At 59.2% G+C, this 20,472-nt stretch overlaps 1 protein-coding gene across 1 annotated transcript; it reads right to left on the reverse strand.

Annotated features, from left to right (window-relative positions):
• Window positions 1-13,489: 13,489 nt before the first annotated feature.
• On the reverse strand, window positions 13,490-19,645 carry CBX6 (chromobox 6). Its single transcript, XM_054582394.1, has 5 exons — window positions 19,500-19,645; window positions 19,276-19,319; window positions 19,064-19,129; window positions 18,855-18,921; window positions 13,490-14,494 (listed from the first exon to the last, which is right to left on the reverse strand). The coding sequence occupies exons 1-5, from the start codon at window positions 19,566-19,568 to the stop codon at window positions 13,490-13,492; spliced, it is 1,251 nt and encodes a 416-aa protein (XP_054438369.1). The 5' UTR covers window positions 19,569-19,645.
• Between the last annotated feature and the right edge of the window lie 827 nt (window positions 19,646-20,472).

A 20,472-nucleotide genomic window follows, 5' to 3' on the forward strand; every position in this document is an offset into this window, starting at 1 on the left:
GCTGAAATGCGTGTGCCGGAGTCCTGGCCCAGCCAAGAACGACCAGAAGGAGGGGCTGCCTAACCGAAGCACGGCCCCTTCCCGCGGCCGCCAGGGCTGGGCCTGGCCGCCCTCACGGCCTGACTGTCCTGGCGGTGGCGCTGGCCTCCTTTCCCCTGCTGTTCCTCCCTGCTCCTGGCACTCTGCCAGGCGCTCCCCCGGGGCAACCCCAGGGGCCCATGCTGTTACCATCCCCGTTTCACAGGACGAATATTGAAACTCTGAGAGATGCAGTGATTGCCCAGGCCCCATGGTCAGTGGGTGCGCACCTGGGATTTGAACCCAGGTGTTTGCCAATTCCACACTGCACGTTCTCGCCCTCAGAGTCGATCAGAGGAGGCGGCCTAGGTTGTCCTGGACCTTCCCTTGGCCCTGGGCTCAGCCCACGCTTCTCCAGGTGCCCCCCAGACCCCAGCAGCCGGCCTAAACCCACGGCCCACTGCAGCCCCACACCGGCCCTCCGCCAGCGTCCGGCACCTCCTCCCACACGCTCATCTGTCCTTCCCCCCAACTCCGAGAACCCCTTGAGGTCTGGCACTACGTCTGCCTCCTATCTGGGTCACTGGCACCCAGTGTATTCAGGGTGTGTCTGCTTCACGTACGATGGAGCCTAAGGGGTGGCCATTTCTCCAGCTCCTCTCGAAGGGGCAGTTTTCTGATGACCCGCAGGACCCTGCAGACAGTGCACTTGGAGGCAGGAAGCTGACTCTTAGGGCTCCTTGAACCTTCCTTCCTCAGTCTGTAACCAGGGCCACGGGCAGCCCCGCACTGCCTGCGACGTGATGAAAGGCCCCTGGGAGAGCAAAGGCCCCCTTAAGAAGGAGAATCAGGGCAGGCGCACACAGGGCCAGGGCAGAGGCATGTGATGAGGCCGGAGGCAAGGGCAGTGCCTGCGGCCTCATCAGGCTGGTGTTCGTGTGTGCCCAGCGAGGAACCAAGGGTGCCCAGCGATACTCCTCGAATACCAGCTACTTCCTGATGCAGCTCAAGCCCCCAAGGGGGCCCCGGGGGCAGGCTGGGGAGACTCAGAGGCTGGAGGACGAGGCTTGCATGAGACCCGGTAGGGTGGCCATCCTGCAGGGGCCCCTCCCTGCTCTGCCTGCCGAGCCTGCCAGCCCTCCTCCTGGACCACCTTGGGGGGCGGGGCCTGCGCCTGCCTCTCTCTTCTCAGCGAAGTTTGCCTGCTGCCAGCATTAGCTGCAGCCTCTGGCAAATTACCTGCTCCCAATGCCATTTCTTTTTCAGATTCAGAAACTGAGAAGCAAGGAGGGAAAGGGACCTGCCCAAGACCACCCAGCAAAAAGGCTTTCGATAACAATGACGAGCCCTGGCTGGGGTGGCTCCGCGGGTTGAGAACTGAAGGGTGGCGGTTTTGATTCTTGGTTGGTCGGGGCACATGCCTGGGTTGCGGGCCAGGGCCCCAGCTGGGGACGTGCAAGAGGCTTCTCACATATTGCGGTTTCTCTCCTTCTCTTTCTCCCTTCCCCTGTCTCTAAAAGTAAATAAATAAAGTCTCTTAAACATAATAATGATGAACACTAATGCTGGGGCTTGTGCATTGCTAGGCGCTGTCTCTGTAACCAGGCAAAGCCTCCCAGACCCCCAGGGGAATAGGGGTGCTCCCTCCCCATCCCCACGTCACAGGTAGCAGCTGCCAAGTTGGGGAGCTGGAATGTGAACCCAGACAGCCAAACACATGACCATTAGGATATGCAGCCTCCGGACAGAAGCATCGCCAGGACGGCTGTTCTGCAGAGCCTGAGCCCAGAAGGGGCGGGGCTCCGGGCGGGGGTCTGGGCGGGGCAGGAGCAGCACGAGCCGTAGGAGGGGCTAAGGAGAACCTGGCAGGGGGCTGAGGCAGTGAAGAGACACGAAGAAGGAGCCGCCCTTGGCAGGCTGCGGCTGGGGGTCGTTTTGCTTTTCCCCAGGGGCTTCCTTGGTCCGGGGACCCCGTCTTTCCCACCTCTGATGAAATCTCAGGCATCTCGTAGCTTTCTCAGTCACTCTCGCGATTTACCTTATTTTTTTAGATACTAAAATCATCTGGCGTAATAGCAAAGCTTTAAGCTCTATTGAAAGCTTCTCTTCGTCCCCAGCGCACGTCTTCCTCAAACACAAAGACCTGTGTAATGAGGACGGCGGCACGTGGGCTTCGCTGAGGCCCAGTGTGCTCTGCTCTGCCCCGCCCCTCCCCCACTAGGTGGCTCTGGCCTCTCCGGGGTTGGAGCTTGGCACGCGGAGGAGACGGGGTGGCCAGGTAGGACTGACTGGGCCGATTCAGGCGTCCTCAGGAGAGCCAATGTTCCCAGGGGGTCAGGGGCGTGGAAACTGGCTCTTTCTCGTTAGGGGCACTTTGGTGGGTTCTTCAGAGATCCCCTCTTGCCCCGTCACTAGAGATCTCCCACCTCCAGTTCCTACCTGGGCAGAGCATCCCCTGGCAGGCAGGTGCTTACAAGCCTCCCCCCTCCACCCCCACTTCAGCCTCTGTCTTCAGGGGCCCACCTAACACAGGTTCTTCTGATAGGATCACACGAACCATCTCTGATTCCCCCCTCCCGCCTCAGTCTCCTTGGGGCAACGTCCTGATTCAAAATGACCTCAAACCAGCCACACCTGCGAGGTCCCCGCTGGGGCCCCAGGAATGCTGGGAGTTCAGGCTGTTCCCAAAGCTGCTGGGTCCCTGCCTGGTGGAAACAGGTAACTCTAGCCAGCCTCTCACCTTTGTCCCTAGTCACCTCCCCTCCCAAATTCCAGTGGACATATGCCATGTTCTCGGGTTCTCTGGGTCGAGGCTGGGGAGCAACGCCAGCTGTCTCTAAAGAGAGCTGCCTCTCCCGTCTCCCCGCCTCCCGCTGGCTCCCAGGCCGCATGGCCTTGCAGGGCCTTGCAGGGCCGAGGGACCAGAGGCAGTTTTGGCCCAGCCCTTTTGCAAGTCTATGCTTCGTAACGGGGGTACTTGGTGACATTGTCCTCAGCTCTGGGGGTCCAGACTGGAGCGGGCAGCAGGGCTCAGGAGGAAGAAAGGGAGCCGAGCGGCATTTCCATTAAGGAGTCAGTTAGTCACCGACGCTGGTGACTGAGGTGAAAGGATGAGTCAAAATCAAGGCGCAGGGTTCAGGCCCCAGCAGGGGAAGGCGGTGAGTCAGGCAGCCCGTGGGGAGGGCCCCCTTGCAGCCGGAGATCGGCTTTGAATGTGGACTTTCAGGGCATCACATGCAGGTGGAGCAGAATGGTTGAAAGCGTGGATTTGAAGCCGGGGGGTTGGGTTCCAATGCCAGCGGCACATCTTACTAACAGTGCCACCTGGAGCAAGTGACTCAGCCTCTCTCTTGCTTCCTTGGCTGTACAGCTCAGAGCCTGGCTCGTGGGGCTCTCAGCAGAGCGGTCCGTGAGGAAGGGAGTATTACTCTCACTCTCTGTTTTATCGATGGGGAAACCGAGGGACAGCAGAGAGAAACAATGTGCCCAGGACCCCACATAGGCGAGCAGTGCAGCTCCAGTGACTGACCCCTGCCCAGCATGCTCTGCAGGGAGGACGCCGGCCTAGTGGGTGAATACGACTTGACTGTATGGGTTCAAACTCTGCCTCTGCCCTGCAGGAATTTTTGAGCAAGTGACTCCATTTCCCGGGGTCTCAGTTCCCTTGTCTACACATTGCGGGTGCTGTGCTCTCTGGGTTGTGAGGACGCGATGAGTTAATCCGTGCAAAGTCCACTCTCTACACGTTAGTTGTCGTCCTGAGAGTGATTCTGAGTTGGAAAGGGTAACTGGAAGAGGCCCTCCCTTCTACTTTACAGAAGAGGGTACAGAAGCCCAGAGAGGGCGGTTGGCTGGCCTGAGATCACACAGCTGGCAGAGCTGGGACTCCTCCGCTGTGTTTCTGCTGCCTTTAAGCTGTTTCACGGGAGGAAGGCCCTGAGAATTGGAGAGCAGGCAGCTGGAGCACCGGACTGGCAGCCAGCGGAGCAGTCTGGGCACGGAGGTCTGGAAGACGCCTCTTCTTGCCCGCGTCCAGTGCTCGAGCTCCAACCCTTCCCCACCTGCCACTCCAGTCCTCCCAGGGAACCTGCCAAGGAGGGAGTCCTGGCCTCCTTCACTGCTGAGGAGACCAAGCCCGGAAAGGGGAAGTGACCGAGCAGCCTCAAGCCTGGCCACCTGAGCCTGGACAAGGACCCCTTTGGGGTGTCTTAGTTGTGGCCGGCAGGCAGGCGGGTGACAAATGGGGATGGGGTCAGGGATGGCAAGGGCAGCAAGCACCCCTAGGAGGCTGCCTCCTGGAAACAGAGCCCTGAGCACCCACAGAGACCCCCCCCCAGGGCGCCAGTGAAATGATGATCACGTAAATGAGTCCCCATAGGGGACAGAGTCCACGTTTACCTTTTCCAAAGTATGCCCCATTTCCTTGTGCACAGAAGGGAGTATTGAGCCTTAACAGAACCCTGAGAGACCTCCAAAGCCACCCCAAAAGAGCGTGTTGCTCATGCTGGGATCTGAGACCATCGGGCAAGGCAGGCAGGAAGGGAGGGCCGGCAGGGTGCTCATCTTTGCGTTGCAGCACCGAGAACCCCTGCCTTCTGGCTGCGTCCCATTTTTATCAGCCCACCTTGGCTCGGCATGGGTGTCTCCCAGACCCTCTGGCTCATAAAGGCTGATGGCTGGCAGCTGGCATTTAAATGGAGGCTCAGGTCTTTGTCATACCCTGAGCTCATCCTTTGGAAAAGACAGAAGAGACCGGTCTTTTGCTCTAATGAAGGTCACTTCCCGTGTAGCGGGACCAGAGGGAGACCGGTTCCCATCCAGCCTCCCCTCTGACGGCTGTGCGCCTCCTGTGGGTCTACCATCTATTAGCGTGTCCAGGTCCACCTCGGATGCCATTGTTCTCGAGGCTTCAGAAGGCTGGGGAGGGAGCGAGGCAAAGAGGAGAGAGAGATCTGGGTTACCGTCCAAATACATCAGTTATCCTTGAGTTCTTGATGTTTGACTTAATTATACATGATCTGCGGTGCCAATTTCTTGACATTTATTGGGACTTGCTCTTTGTCCTTCTCCATGATGTGATAGTTTTTGGAAATTGTATGCTTGAACGTTAACGTGCCAGGTGCAGGATTGCACAGATATTGTTGGTTGCCCAGCTGGTTTCTTTGTGGCTTGAGTCTTTGTATGTTTCGTAATTTTGGATTACAAGCTCATGTTTACACAGATTTTTTTTTTTTAATCTTTGAGAATCCGTGTGGCCTTTACGGTGGCACCGTCCGTCCAGAGAGGCTTGCATTTGCTGCTGGTGCACATGCTCTGTATTTATATATTTATATATTAATTTCCAGACTTGGGAGTCCTGAGGCCATGTGGGTAATGAAAACTCAAACCTCAGGTCTGTGTTAGGAAAGGTCTAGCATTATAATTTCCTAAGAGAGACTTTATTTAAATTTCCCAAGAGAGCCAAAGAATGAGACTTCTTTGACAACTTTTTCCTTTCTTTGTAGAAAGGTGATTTTTATCTCATGTTGTCTTTCATTGAGGATATGGGTCCACCTTTATTCAAGCGTCTGGGCTCCAAACCTCCTTTGGCAAGGGCCCAAGGCCGTATCTTCCATCTTTGTGTAGGTGTAAAATCCAAACTCTTCGGTTTACGGGATCAGCAAAGGCTGACCCCTCCCCACACTTGTCCCCATGCAACGGACCTGGCCAAAGGATCAGCGTCTGCTCTGCACTCCAATCTTGGCTTTCCCTTCCTATGCGGTCCCTGGGGATTTCTTTCCTGTAGTGGAAGCTCAGTCTGGTATTTGAAAGGAGGTTTGTTACATTTTATCTAGTGTCTCTAAGTATTGCCAAGCTCTTTGGAAGGTTCCATCCACCATGCCTGAGGCCTGGGGCCCACTCCTCCGGCCTCCGAGCGACCCCGGAGGCCCACTGCCCCTTCCCTGCCCTGCCTCCTCAGTGGCCTGATGGGCCGATTGTCCGCCGGCCGCTGCCTCACAGCCTCGCCCAGGAAAGGGTGTGATTGGGAGGGTGGGGCGGTGGCCAGGGGCTGGGTATCCCTGTGGCCTCTGGAGCTAAGCACCTACGTCCCTAGTGGTCCTTCCTGGATGTTCGGTGACCAGTCACCTCAGGGCTGAGGTGCACCTGGGGTGCAGACTCTTCAACAAAGGGACAGATTTTTCCAGCAACGCCTGTGTGGGTGGGAACTTGCTCTGAGTTTCAAATCTATGGGTGAAAATCCTTTCTGGACCCTCTGCCTGATTCACAGCCCGGTGTCCCAAGCTGAACTCACCTTCCTCCCCAGCTGACTCCTCTGCCAGGTGCCCCAGCCCGTGAGTGGCGCCGACACCCTCTCCTTTGCCTACACCAGGTCCCCATGTCTTCACAGGGCCCCTCTCACAAGCGCTCAGAGCCACCCACCGTATCCTCAGTATCCTTGGTATCTCTGGCTCTGGTCGCTTCCTGTCCCCCCCCCCCCGCCCCGCCCTGCGCGCGGCCTGGGCCTCTCACAGCAGCGCACCAGGGCTATTTCTGGGGAGCGCCCTTCCTCCTCCGGCTCTCAGGTGCTCAGACAAACACATGGGTGCCTGCAGGCAAGGGGGTGTCACCCGCTGCTGCTGCTTCCTTTGCTTCACATCGCCATCAGGTGTCCTTGTGCTCCCTCAGCCTCTCCAGGCGAGGCCTGAACAAAGAGGATGTGGGACGGGCACACAGCCTTGTGATCTGGCTTGAGCTTGTCGGGGGGGGGGGGCGGGGAGCGCGGGCGGGGGACTCGCATTTTGATGCAGCCGCTCCAACCTCCCTTTTCACTTCAGGCACAACCTGACAAGGACAGGATTTTCAGCTTCTGAATTTCTGAGTAATTTTGCGCAATTGTCATTTGCACGCGGCACCAACCGGCCCCCCGTACCTGCTCAGTCCCGAGCTTTGCCCCTCAGCTGGCCTGTGCCCTCCTGAGGCCCAGGGACAGGCGGAGGTACTGGGCAGGGGCCAGGGCAGGCACCGCCTGACGGAGGAAGCCTGAGACACCGGCCGCAGCTGCATGGGGCCCACAGACGCAGCTCGGATGGGGCGCCGGGCTCGTGAGCTCTGCTGTGTGGTCTTGTCCTGCCCAGCCTCACAAACCCTTCGAGCCCCTCTCGAAGCTGGGACAGCCGGACTCCTTCACCCGCAACTGACAAACAGCTGTGGCTGCTCAGGAAGTAATGGCCTCGCTTGTGATAAGGGACCACAGTCGCTCTAATCTCAGGACACTCTCACCTGACAAGGGCAGGCCCCTGCCACTGAGTCTCTGAAAGCATGGGGCTGGGGGCAGAGCGGGCCTGGAGGGAAGCCCCACCCCACTGCCGGGGCGGTGCCACGGCCTCCGCCCCATGGCGCTCATGGATCACTCCAGGCCTCTGGGGCACTGGGGGGGCGGGGGGGCGGGGAGGCTGGGGGGATTGAAGGGGTAAGGAGAGACTAGAGTGCGCCCCAGTGCTCCGCATGTAGTCGATGCACTGACAACTCATGGTTTGTTTTTTGTTTTTGTGGGGGGGGGGGGGGGGAGCAGTGAATGAGGATTTGTGGAGGACAGGACAGAGCTGGGCAGGATGACAAAGTGGAGACAAAGGAGGGGCAACCTGGAGCAGTACCCTGGAGGAGGGCCCTCGCGGACTTCACAGTCGGGCTCCACCTCACCCTGCCCACCTTCCCATCCACCTGCCCAGATTCTGCGACCCCCGTGTCTAGGACCCGTCAGACAGGGCCACGCTCCCACTTGTCCTGCTGGCAACTCAGGGACAGGGAGGGACCGGAGCACAGGTCAGCGCCGGGACAGCACTGCAGGCAGTGGGAGAGCACCTGGAGAGGACGCGCTGGGGCGGGCGGGGAGGCCGTGCCCTGGGGCGCGGGCCTGCGGGGAGCGGGCCCCCTCCAGGTCTGAGGCAGGGTGCTGGCGTGGCAGGGGCGGAGGCGCCAGGCTGGACCTGTGGGGCAGAGGTGAGACAGGGGTAAGGTGAGGATCAGGCGGTGAGGGCGGTGAGGAAGGCAACGCCCAAACGGGACCAGCAGACGGGCGCCATGGATTCAGAGGTACAGCGCAGGGGCAGAGCGCAGGCCCTTAAGGAGGGGTCTGGCCGGGGTGAGGCTTTTGCAGCCCCGCGGGCATCCTGCAGGGGAGAGGGCTGGTTGAGCTGAGGGTCTAATCAGAGGAGGCACTCAAGTGCCCAGGGAACACGTTTCTCCAAAGCTGAAGCAGCTCCTTGTTATCAAAATATTGTGCCAAATTGTGGAACCACGGGCAAGGGCAGCCCATGACCCCCATTCTGGGCTGCTCCCTCCAGGGCAATAAGCCTGCTGGGGACCCAGCCCCACAGGCCCCCCCCCCCCAAGGGTGATGTAATTCGCATGGGGGAGGGGGAATGGGCAGGCCGTGGCCAGGCCCCGCCCTCCCACCTGCCTGCTAGACGTTCCCCAGGTCCCGGGAAGTGGCAGGCGCCTCAGGCTCACCTGGGATGGGTGCTCGCCGCCACTTACAGGCTGAGGTAGAGCGAGTGTGGGGGTGGGCGGCAGTGCCCCTCTAGTCACCTGTGGCAGGAGAGGCAGGGTCTGATGCTTTCTGCAGATCACAGTCACAGCAGAAGAAATGAGACAGACGCACGCCACCACAGGGGCTGGGCCTTAGCTTCGGAATGTGACAATTTATTTGGGGAGCAAAAGAGGCTTTTCACCCCCCCTTCCTGGCATTGATACAATATTGAAGAGCAGCAGAACAAAACGTACAAGACGAAGAGTATCGGCACGACCCCCCCCTCCCCTGGACCAGAAACAACCGAATCCAGAACAGAACCAAAACCCACACCCGAAACAAGCCGCCTTCTCCACCTGCAGCCTCCGGGACACGGGCAGGTGGATGGGGACCCTGCCACGCTGGGCGGCACGTCCACCTCTGGTCTCCTGCCAACCCCACTACTTCCTGTCAGTAAGCGCTGGAGGTGAGGTTTAGCCAGCTGGGAGCTGGATGGTTGAACCACAGACAAAGGCAACAACACTTCATTTTTAAAATGAGAAAGAGAAAAAAGACAGCGCCCTCCCCAAATATAGAGCTATATATGTATATTTTATATATATAGAATTCATTCGTGCACAATTCATTAAATGAGCTTTTCAAAAATTAAAAAAATTATAAGATACATTTCTTTAGGCCTTTGTGTTTTTTAAATTAAAACCAACAGCAACAAAAAGTCTCCATTTCCACTCCGGCCAACAGCAGGGCAGGCCCCAGAACTCCCTGTTCCTTCCACCCTGGCCTCTTCCGAAGGGTCCCCCATTAGACCGTCAGCCCCCCTTTGCCTAGCGGAAGCATTGCACACAGTAGGCGCTCACTCACTGTTGGAGTGAGGTGATGACTCCTTCTAGCTTGGAGGGGCCACCCTGCAGGCCTGGGAGGCGGGGTCCTCAGTCCCCACCCAGCCTGTCCCATTGCGGCATTTTGGTGACTGTCAACAAGAGGGGGTCAGGCTGAGGAGACCCTCTCCTGGAGTTTGAGGCCACAATTCTGGGCTTTCTGAATCTAAGAGGAGACGCAGACAGAAAAAACAAAAACCTTTAAACACCTTCCTCTTTTTTCTTTTAAAAGTGATTCCTTAAACCATACAAGCCCCCAAGAGGCCGCCCTGGGCTAGTGCATGGGAGCCCGTGGGGCTGACCAGGCGGGCCTCCACTGTCTGGCGTGGGCCAAGTGCAAAAAAAAAAAAAAAAAAGAAAAAAAAAGGAAACAAAAAAGAAAAACGAAACTAAACAAAACCCCACAAAATCCCAAAGGTGGGAAAGATGATGTGTCCACTTGGGCTGCCACAGAGGCTAGAAAGGCTGGTGGTGGCTCAGGCTCCACCCCGCCTCCCCCTGCTGAGCTTCCCACCCAGGGCTGACCCCGCCCCCAGGACCGGGGCCCAGGGGTAGCCTGCAGCTCTGAGGTGGCCCCAGGGCCCAGCCCTCCCATTTAAAGGGGCTGTAAAAAGGCCAAAGGCCGGAGCAGCTGGGCTCTTCGCCCCAGAGAAGCAGCTCTGCCTTGTGGAGACCCAGTAGCCTTTGTCTTAAAAATGGGGCAGTTCCTCCCACTGTGCCCACCTCACACTGAGTTTGGGGACTTGATGGTTACCTCTTTCCAGAACGGAAGGATGGAACTCATTTTGACTCCGACCCTCTTGCAGGGCGAGAACAAAAATGGGGCTGTGGGAGCGGTGGGTGGCTGGGGTCGTGGGGCCAGCAACCCCAGCCACCACCTGACCCTTAGCAGTGCTTTACGCAGAGGCCTTGCTGCCCAATGCACCCATTTCACAGACGGGCAAATGAGGGTCAGAGAAGGGAACGGATGAGGGGTGGGTCCCAACTTCCCATCTCAAACCAGAGGCACTGGGCCTCCCGTTTCCTACGATGTGTGGACAGGGAGGGGCGGCGGCAGGGGGGAGGCCCGATGGCCCGGCCAATGTTGGACACGGGAGCGGGTCGGCCTGCGGGGGTATTTCACATATAAAAATAAAGCAAACCAGACTGCAACTTCTGCTTGGTAATTAGGCAAACGGAAAAGCAGCAAGGGGGAAGGGCCCACGGGAGGCAGATCCGTGCAAGAGTGTGTGGGGGGCTCCTGGGCCCCTGCTCCAGCCACTCTGGGAGAGGTAAGGAGGGTTCCGCTAGCTCATGGCACCGTGCCCACCAGGGCCGGCAGCGGGGCCGCCCGCCTCAGAGCAGCGTGCGTGTGTGCCTCTGCACGTGCCAAAGCGGGCGGGGCTGCAAGGCCGGGGGTCCGGGGCAGGCATTCCCTTCTGCCCGTGGTCACCCCCAACCCCAGAGGGTCACCACCGGAGAGTCACCCAGAGTCCACAACTCCTGCCTCCCTGAAGCCCGAACCCACTACCTGGCCAGGGAAGCCCAGGGGTGTCATGGTCTTTGGGGTGATGGGGAGGGAGAAGCCTCCCATGGGGTGGCGGTGGTAGGGACCAGATGGCCCAACAAGCTGGCAAAGGAGCGGAGGAGAGCAAGAAACCCAACCGCGCCTACTCACCAGCCTTCCTGGAGGAAGTTACCAATGACCAGCCCTGGCGATGTGGGACCCATGCTGACCCCCACCCCCTCCCCAAACATCGGCTCCGTTTGCTTGGCCCTTCCAGCTTCTGGCTGGTCCCCTGGGAGCCAGCTGTCATCCTTTCCTTTGAGGGAGGACAGGTGTGGAGTCCAGGCCCAGGACAGGAGGGCGCACGCTGCCTCGGCCCACGGGAGGAAGGCGGCGGGCCCCAACCCCGGAGACCGCCAGCTGGGCCTGGGCCTCCGTGCCTGTTCCTCACATTGCCACCTCACCTGTGCAATCACTGCGTTACTAGTTTTTCTTTTAAATATCTCTTTCTCCCCTCCCCCCAAACCCCATAGGAATCCCACAATATTTTTTACTATTTCTTTTTTTTCCTCTTTTTTTGTTTTTTGCAAAACTAAGTCTTTCACTTTCCTGTCATAAAATCACCTCTGAAAACACAACTTCTTTACAAAAAAAGTCACGAATGACACGGACTCTCAGGAAAACACATTTCTATGGTCTCTGGAAACACCTGTAACTGGCACCCAGGTGGTCACTCACCTGGGGTGAGGGGTTGGGGGAAATCACCTCTAAGGACAGAGGAGAAACACCAGCCCTTATTTGGGGGGAAGCCAATTGGCACTTGGACGGCCACAGAGCCAACACAAAGGGCAGGTGCGGAGGGGTCTGGGAGTGCCAGCCCCCCAAACCCTGCAAGGGCCCTTGTTCTACATCCAGGGTGGGAAGGGCCGGGGGCTGGGCTGTAGCCCGGTGGGGCGATTTGTCAGAAAGAGTCTTCCCACATTTAGGATGAAGAAGTTTGTTCCCTCACTGGACTCCCTCTGCTTTCTCCTGCCTCCTGCCATCATGCTTCTGGGCTGAGACCCCGTCCCTCACTGCACATCGCAGGCAGCAATGCTGAGCCTTGAGCAGGGCACGCCACTCGTGCAGAACCTGGGCTGGCAGCGCCCGGGGCTGCCTCCCGAGCTGTCGCGCACCAGGCCCGGCCCGCCTACCTCCGCTCTCCTGAAGAACACCACCCGCTTCAGCCCCCCAATTCGGCCGGCCTGTGCTCCCAGGGCCCAGGCTCCGGCTGGGGCTTTGGTCTCGGCCACTGGCCTGGATGCCTCCGCTCCCTGGCAGCAGAGAGAGGGAAAGCTGCCCAAGGCACCAGAGGCCTCCCGCTGCCTGGAGCAGGCCAGGCTGGGAGAAGCCTCGGCGGCCAGAAGCAAAAGAGAAGGCGCGCAAGAAGCCAGAGACCCTTGAGAACAGCTCCAGCCCCCTTCTTCCCACGCAGAAGGAAGGGGGAAGCTCAGGGCGGGGGTCCTCCTTCTTTGCCTCAGTCCCCACCATGCCATGTGTGCCCATCGAAGGCCTGGCAGTCAGGCTGACCACCCTGAAGGAGAAGGGCATGAGGCGCATACCCCCAGCATGCCCAGGCTAGAAGGACTGGCCTGGCGGCCTCCACAGCAAAACCTTCAGACCCACTCCAGGCCGGGAGGACTGGCCTGGCGGCCTCCACAGGCCCAGCTGATGGCAAGGGAAGGTCCAGGCCTTCGGCAACCCTATTCTGAGGAACCCTAAGGGGTGCCACCTGGAAAGCCAGGACCCAGCGCCCAATGCACATACATAAGGACACACATACAAACACGCCAAGGGGCGGCAGACACACACGCACAGTTGGAAGTTTCCACAGCAGGTTCTTGTAGCACCTTTGGTCGAGAACTGAAGGGGCCTTTAGATGCTGGGAGTCTGTGGCAGGCTGAGCTCCCTGCCAGCTCCCCCCACCTTCCAGGTGGAAATTAGTAAAGAGGTGGGGGGATGGGGCCTAAGAGGGCACTTGGGTCTCTCCCAAAAGTGGGCAGAAGACCCCGCCTCTGGGCATGGCCGCCCTCATTGCTGCAGAGGGAGGGGCGGAGGCTGGCCTCACCCCGCCCTCCGCCGCCCTGCCCTCCTGCTCAGGCACTGGGAGGAAGGGAAGGGACGGAGCCCACGCTGGGAAGGGGTCTCCTCAGGGGCCCCGCGGCTGCTGGGTTAGCACCGAGAAATCAGATGCTGTGCACGAGGGCTGGAAGCAAGCTGGGGAGACAGGGCGGGATGCGGCGGGGGCAGCTGAACCCCAGGTCCTGGGGCTCCCCAGGAGCCACCCAGTGGGCCCCACTGTGCATGGGCAGGGAGGGTGCCAAGTGGCAAGAGGGAGGACTTCCCAGTGCCCTGGTCCCACTCCAGCCCTAACCTGGCCCAGGACTGACCCCCACTGGGCTTCGGAGAGCTCCAACTGCCCCGCCCCATCCCGGGGTCAACACCGAGCTGTTTGAAACAAGCAAAGCACAGGCGGAGGTGTCTGAGGGTGGGGGTGGGAGCAAGAGTGTGACTTTGGGCAGGAGGGCCCCCCCAAGCCCCCTCTTCGATGGAGCCCCCTCACTTGCTCCCCCCACCACTGCCACCCCCACCGGCGGCACCCGCCGCCCCAGCAGCCACCTTCTCGAAATCCTCAGGGTTGCAGAATTCCTTGATAGTGACCGTCAGGAGGTTGCTGGTGACATCGGTGACGACCACGTTGGAGCAGGGTGACATCTCCGGGCGCCAGTCCCCAGCCTCTGGCTCGGAGGGGGCGCCGGCAGGCTCAGGGGCCGCGGGCGGCACCTGGCTGGCGGCGGCCATAGCGTCGGGAGGTGCCCGTTTGCTGGCGGCCGCCGCGTCGGGCGAGATGGACAGGTCGAGCACCTCGGGCTCTCGCCAGTCGGGGCCAGATGGGCTCACGGTCTCGGGGAGCAGCTTGGGGGGCGAGTCGTCGGGGTCGGAGGAGGACTGGGGTGCTGGCGAGGGGCAGCCGGAGGAGCCGGAGCTGCGGGCTTCGTAGGGGGCGGCGGGGGCTGGCAGGAGCAGCCCGGGCGCGGCGGGGGCGGCGACGTCGGCCTTGCTGGCTTGTGAGGGTGGCAGCGGGCCAGGCGCCGGAGGCTTATTGTACAGCGCGAAGGCGCCGAACTTCATGTGGCGGATCTGCGTGCGCAGGATGCTCTCGCTGAACTTCTTGCTCTTGCCGATGACGCGGTTCCGAGAGGGGACTTTGGGGCGGGCAAGGTTTCCAGCCCCCTGCCCAGTACCTCCTCCACCCGTGCCCTTGTCGATGACCTTCAGGTTCAGGATGATGCGGTTCCGCTTCGGCTCCCGAGGCTTGACCTTGCGATTGATGATGCGCACGGTCTCGGAGAAAGGCGAGATGGGCGGGCGCAGGCCAGGGCTGCCCCCTTGGGGGTCCGGGCGGGGCAGGGGGCGGCGGGACATGCGGTGGCAGCGGCGGATGTCTTTCTTGAGCCTGTGCACGGCTGCGCTGGAGTGCAGCTTGGGTGAGGAGGCGCTGGCGCTGGGCTTGACGGAGAAATGCACATCACTGATGCGGAGGGCCTCGGCCTGGGCCCGCGCCTGCGGGGGAGAGGGAGGGGTTGGTGGAGGCCCGGCTCCCCACTGCCCTCTTCTGGGCACCCCTGCACCAGCCACTCACACACATGGTCTCATGAAACCGCCCTGAGAACACCTGGGAGAGTCAGCGCTGCTCATGGCCCATCTTAGAAAAGGAAACCGATTCAGACAGACGAAGCAAGAGCATGAGATTGGAGGGCCCAGCTCCAAGGTCCACACTACCTAGGCAAGCTTGGCGACAGGCCCTGGAGACGCGGGCGGGGCGGGGGGGACAGCTGCCCCTGCTGACACTGGAGTGTCAACAGCCGGGACATTGCACAGGGAAAAGAGCCCGTTGCTCAGAAGCCCGGGCCAGCCCTGCTCTGTGAAGGAGCCCAGCCCAGCCTGGCACTTCTCCACCAGCCAATTCCTGGGGACAGAAAGGAGGGAGCCCCCGCCCTGCTCCACCCCACACCCAGCCCTGATGACCTATTTTGTAGGGTCCCAAACTCTCTGTGGTCTCTCTCTGCCTTTGGACCGGCTGCATCTCCAGCTTCGATTTGCCTTCCAGACCATCGCTGCCTTTGGGACAGACCACTTCACATTCTCTCCACTAAAATGGTGGGGCCAGGACAGCTCGGCAGAGTCCTGTGGGCAGCAGGGTGCTGTCCCAGGCGCCCCAGCCAGCTGCGCGCCCAGGCGTGGAACCCCGAAAGCCCCAAGGCTCTGCAGCATCCCACCTCCCACATCGGGGACACCCGGGGTGTGGCAGAGCCCTCGGACACCCCAGCATAAGGCCGTATCGACTGCCCTCCCAGGTCTACGTATCCTTCGTTCACTATGAAATGACTAACGAGGGCACGCCAGCTGCTTGGAGCTACAACCACGGACACACAGCCTCTACCCAGGGGGCTGTGCTCTTCCGGGAAGACAAGTAACAGGCAGTTAGGAAGCAGGGTGACTCGGTGCAATAGAGGAAGTGTGGGGTCTCAGGGGCACAAACGGGGCCCAGGTCTTAGAGGATGAGGCCGGAGCAGGAGAGGGCCCAGGTCCTCCCAGGGTCCGGCGGTGCCCCAGGTGGCTGCAGAGGCCCAGGCGGCCTGCCGAAGGGGCGCCACTAAGACAAACGGTGGAGGCCGAGAGCCTGGTGCTGAGAGGAAGCCCAGTGGCCAGGGGACCGAATGCAACGGCTGGAGAAAGGGTGGAGGTGGATGACCAATCTGTCCTCTACCGACACTGTGGCACGTGGTGTGGCAGGGGACGCATCGGGGGATGACTGCATCCATCCGGGGGGGGAGATGGTGGGGGCCAAGAAAAGGACACTGTCCCCTAGTCTGTGAGCTCCCTTGGAGTGGGATCTATGGTTTGGGGTCTTTTCACCTTACCCCACAACAGCACTGGGGCGCTTAACCCGCCCCTGGGAGGTAGCCTGTGTGCCCCTCAGACAAGACTAGCTTGAATTTGCCCACAGTCCCCAGAAGGTGTGTTTGCCGGCTTATTTTCTGAGTAAGCAAGGATGACTTCATTTAGAATGTAGGAGAAGAACACTTTAATGTCACATGGCCCTCCCACACACTGAGGGCCCCCAGGGGCTGCTTGATCAACAACCCTTTCAGCCACTAGGTGGCAGCACACAGTGCCCAGACTGCCCCTGCCAGGGCTGCCAGCTCCTCTTGCTCCCCACCAGCACAGCCAGGTACTGGCTCCCTTACACCTCCTCCCAAAGGCAGGAGAGAGCCACAAGACCTTCCTTAGCATGGCAACCAGGGCCTTTAGCTGGGCCAGCCCTGCAGGAGCTTAGGGGATCCCATTCTTGCTGATTCCCCCAGGGATCAGTATTTACTCCTTCTGTACATTGCCTGAGCCCTTGGACCGCTGCAATCATGGTTCTGCCAGAGGTCAGCAGTGAGGGACAGTCCTGGGGATGGGACTAAGAACGTGGACTTGGTGGGCCTCCTGTGCCTCGTTCCCTATCTGTGCAGTCACAGCAGGACCCGCCACAGGGGCTCCTAAGACCATTAGTACCTGCTAAGCACGGTGCCTGGAACGCAGCGAGTACTCAGTAAGTGCTAGATTTGTCCATGGTAGGGGCCGGGGAGAGGGGCTTATGAGCAATAAACTTTCTAACGCATGGTTTCCTAATTTCTATGAAACATTTCTTCCTTTACAAATTTCTAAATACAGAGTGGGGCAAAAGTAGGCTTACAGTTGTGAGTATGCAAAACACAGTTTATTCCTGTATTATTCCTTATTAATTATTGTATTATTTTCCGTATGAACAACTGTAAACCTACTTTTGCCCCACTCTGAACAATTTATTTTTAAAAAAGGGACTGGTTTAACCTTCCTTCTTCTCTCCCCTCTCCTGATTGAAACTTTTTTGAAGATGGGATCTGGGTCTGCCAGCCACAGCCAATGTGTTTACAGTGCTCTGACCAGGTGACAGGCAGGGCTCTACACACAGCAGGGAAGGTCAAAGGTCAAAGAGCATCTACTACTGATGCTCTGTGACTGTGGGTAGATTACTTAACCCCTGGGGCCTCAGTTTCCCCTATGTGTAAGTGGGGACAATGCAACCTACTTCCTGGACTCCTGTTCTCTTCAGAATAGTCCCCAGCATAAAGTGCCACCTGAGGGTAACTGACTTACTGTACACACCGCCTCCCAGTGACTCACAAAGCACTCTGATCGCCACCACCCAATCCTCTCGTCTGCCTCCATGCCCTGGCTCTTCGTGGTTTCCTGTGTGTGTTTGTCCACTTTGCCCCTTGCCCTGAAGGGAACTCTCTGAGGGACAGGGTGAAGAAAAGGACAGGACGAAGCCATAAAGTTGGGCGGTGGGGCCCCAAAAAAGTCAATTCTCCTCTTTAGGACTTGATTTTCTCATTTGCGAAATGGGGATGGTACCCCCTCCCATAGAGTTGTAGAGGAGATTAAAGGAGACAATCCACATGGGGGCTCAGCCCTGTGTTAGGCCCCAGAGCCAGCTTAGGACTAGAAGCATTTAAAAAGGGGGGAAAAAAAAAAGGCATTTCGTGAAATCAACACTCATTGTCATTACTCGCTTCACCGCTAGAGGGTGCTCCAGCAGCACGGAGAGGCTGTCACACTGCCCACCAGTCCTCCAGCTGCTCTGCCTAATCCCTCCAAAGCAGCATCAAGGGTTAAGGCTGCTTCGTGGATCCCCTAAGATGTGTGCAGATGAGGGCCAGGGGTCACAGAAATATGTAATTCTGGAAGCCAACATTTCTTTCACTTCTGCTTTAAGTCCAAATCAAACCCTTACACATACACAGTCCTTGTGGGTGGGGAGACAGGGAGAGGCCCACCTCACTCTCATTGGGCTTCGAGCCTTTGGATAAATCCGTGATTCTGAGCTTCCACATTCTGCACAGTCTCTTCCCTGCAGAGTCCTCACTGTCCTCCCTCTACCAAGGGCCACAAAGTCACAAGTGGTCAGGGTGGGAAGGGGTCCTGAGACAATCTCAGTGCTAAAGAGGAGAGACTGTTGTTGCCCAGGGAGATCTGCCTGCAGCCTTGCCTGCCGCCTCGGCAATCTTGCCTTCCCTTTTCCAGATTCCATTTTTTCTCCAAAAATAAAAACAAAAAATAAAAATAAAACAAACCTCCCCAAAACTAAGATGGCTTCCTCGGGAGCTAGGTGTCCCTCCCTTGCCAAGGCTAATGTGTTATGTGTTCACTCCCCCACTCTCCATCCTCATTACAGCTTCTAGGAACAGCCAGAGGTGGGGGGAAACTGAGGTTCAGAGTCCTGAAGCCAGTGGCCCAGCCTGGGTGATAAACTCAAAGTGAAGTGATTTAGGTTACATTCAAGTGGAATCCCTCTCCAGTAAGAAGGGAAGGCATGCAGAACAAATCCTAAGAGAGAGAAGGAAGCTGGAGGCAGGGAGACAGGTGGTCCCCAAATGCCTCTCCCTGTTCCCTGCCATGAGAGAGACAACGTTCACTCTCCCCCGGGGTTCTAATTCCAGGCAGAGCCCAAGGGGAGATGGCTCACACCTGGGAGAGATGGGGGCTCTCAGGTACAGAAGCGATCTGCCTGCCACCTCTCAGGTGGGCAGCCCCCACCTGCTTCATCCATCTCCTTTCTGGAGCCCTAACAGTCTCCCCAAACCCTGGTTTGTCATTGAAGATTATCCCCCTCCTGGCCTCTGATTCCCAGAACCCTCTTGCAGACGCTGGAGCCGGCCGGGGTCGCTGTCAGGGGCTCTTAACAGGCTCACCACCATGCCCTGCCCAGCTGGGACCCGTCTGGAAAGGCCCGCCCGCCTGGGCAGCCGCCGATCTGTCCCTCCCTAGCAGGCCCCGAGCTGTGCCGGGGCTAGGGGCCCGAGAGGGGGCTGCTGGGGCTGGGCCAGGTTACCTTCAGGAGGAAAGTTTTGGGTTTGGGTCCCCTCTTCTTGGGCCCATACAGCTCCCGCTCCCTCTCCCTGCAGTGGAGAAACGCAAAAGGTTACAAAGAGCCCCTTCCCGGGCCCCACTCGGTGCTGCCCTCCCCGGCTCCCCCGTTTCCCCGCGCGGCGCCCCAGCCGAGCCTCGGCCCCGTCGCCCCTGCCAGCTCCCCAAACTCACTTCTGCTCGAAGGCTGCAATGAGCCTCGAGTCCAGGATGTTCTCCTCGGGTTCCCAAGTGCTGTACCTGCCGAGCCACACACACAGAAAATAAAAATGAAAACCAGAGAGACAGAGGCACATGCGAGCGAGCAAACGTGCCCCCCCCGGAAAAAAAGGCCCGGTGTCCGCTGCCTCCCCTCCCCCCTCGTCCCTGGACTCCGCGACACTCACTTGATGGCCCACCCCTTCCATTTCACCAGGTACTCGATGCGTCCCTGAAAAACAGAGAAGAAAAAAACGAGAGAGTGGGGGTGGGGAGGATGCGGGGGACGCGAGGAGGCGGCGGCGCGGAGGTGGCAAGAGACCCGGGGTTAGCGGGACCGCTTTACTGGGATGGCCTGCGGACCCGGCCAACAGCTGCGGGGCGAGGCATCCCGACCCGGGAGGCGGCTCACCTTTCGGATTCGCCGTTTGATGATGGATTCAGCCGCGAAGACCCGCTCGCCCACTGCAGACAGCTCCATCTTGCTCAGCGGCACCCACAGCCCATAATACTCCCTGCTCCCGCGGCCGGTGCTGCACCGCTCGCGCACGCGCCGCAGCGCACAGGCCCCGACGGGAGGACGCGCGGCGGGGCTCGCGCTCGCGCTCCAGCTGCGGGCCGTCACGTGACCCTTTGAGCGAGCGCGCCGTTGCTAGGACCTCCCTCTCCCCCGGGGCCGTTGCTAGGGAAAGTGAGCGCACGCGGGGCGGGGGCGCGCGCTGGCTCTTAAAGGGGCCTCGCTGGTGGCCGGAGCCGTGGCCCAGAGCCTGGGACAGCGGGGTTGGGGGAGGTGGATTCTGAGCTCGTAGGAAGCCGGGCGTTGCAGTCTTACATTTTCCACTCCCCTCTCCATCTTCCCGGCCCCCGATAGCTGACTTCTCCGTCCTTTTAACCCTACCCATCCCTGCGGCCCAGCAAGTCTCACCAGGCCCCAGGCGGGGAAGGGCGATGGAATCTTTGCAGCCGCTGCGCATCTTTCCAGCAGAAGTTTGCAAACAGTTAAATATGATACAGCAGAAATGCCTGCTTGCCAGGCCCTGCGGGAATTTCTTTAAAACATTGCCACCCCCCATCCATTATTTATGTATTCGTGGGAGTGTGGTTTTGTAACCAGTTCAGATGAATTAAAACAAAAACGCGACCGCAGGAAAGGTGGGGGGTGCAGTGAATAGAGCCCAGGAAGGCCGGTGCATCTGTTCTAGGCCAAGATCTTGGGCGGCACCTGCCTTCACCCGGGAGGCTGGGTGAAGACCGCAGGGAGATCGATGTGGTGATAGGGGAAAGGAAAGGGAGGGCGCGGGGTAAGGATGAACTCCCCATGCTTTACTTTGAGCCCTAAGCGTGTCATCCGTGGGTTATTCGGTAGGAACTGCCCTCACGATCAT

Source organism: Pteronotus mesoamericanus, unplaced genomic scaffold, assembly GCF_021234165.1.
Source record: "Pteronotus mesoamericanus isolate MK-2021 breed Mesoamerican mustached bat unplaced genomic scaffold, CSHL_Meso_final contig_702, whole genome shotgun sequence".
NCBI classification, from domain to species: domain Eukaryota; kingdom Metazoa; phylum Chordata; class Mammalia; order Chiroptera; family Mormoopidae; genus Pteronotus; species Pteronotus mesoamericanus.

Excerpts from the sequence above, each read along its gene's own strand:
- CBX6 (XM_054582394.1), bottom strand. The coding sequence starts at position 19,568 with ATGGAGCTGTCTGCAGTGGGCGAGCGGGTCTTCGCGGCTGAATCCATC. Across the intron at positions 18,922-19,063 it reads ATTGCAGCCTTCGAGCAGAA|GGAGAGGGAGCGGGAGCTGT; the intron begins GTGAGTTTGGGG and ends TCTCCACTGCAG. Across the intron at positions 14,495-18,854 it reads CCAAAACTTTCCTCCTGAAG|GCGCGGGCCCAGGCCGAGGC; the intron begins GTAACCTGGCCC and ends TCTCCCCCGCAG.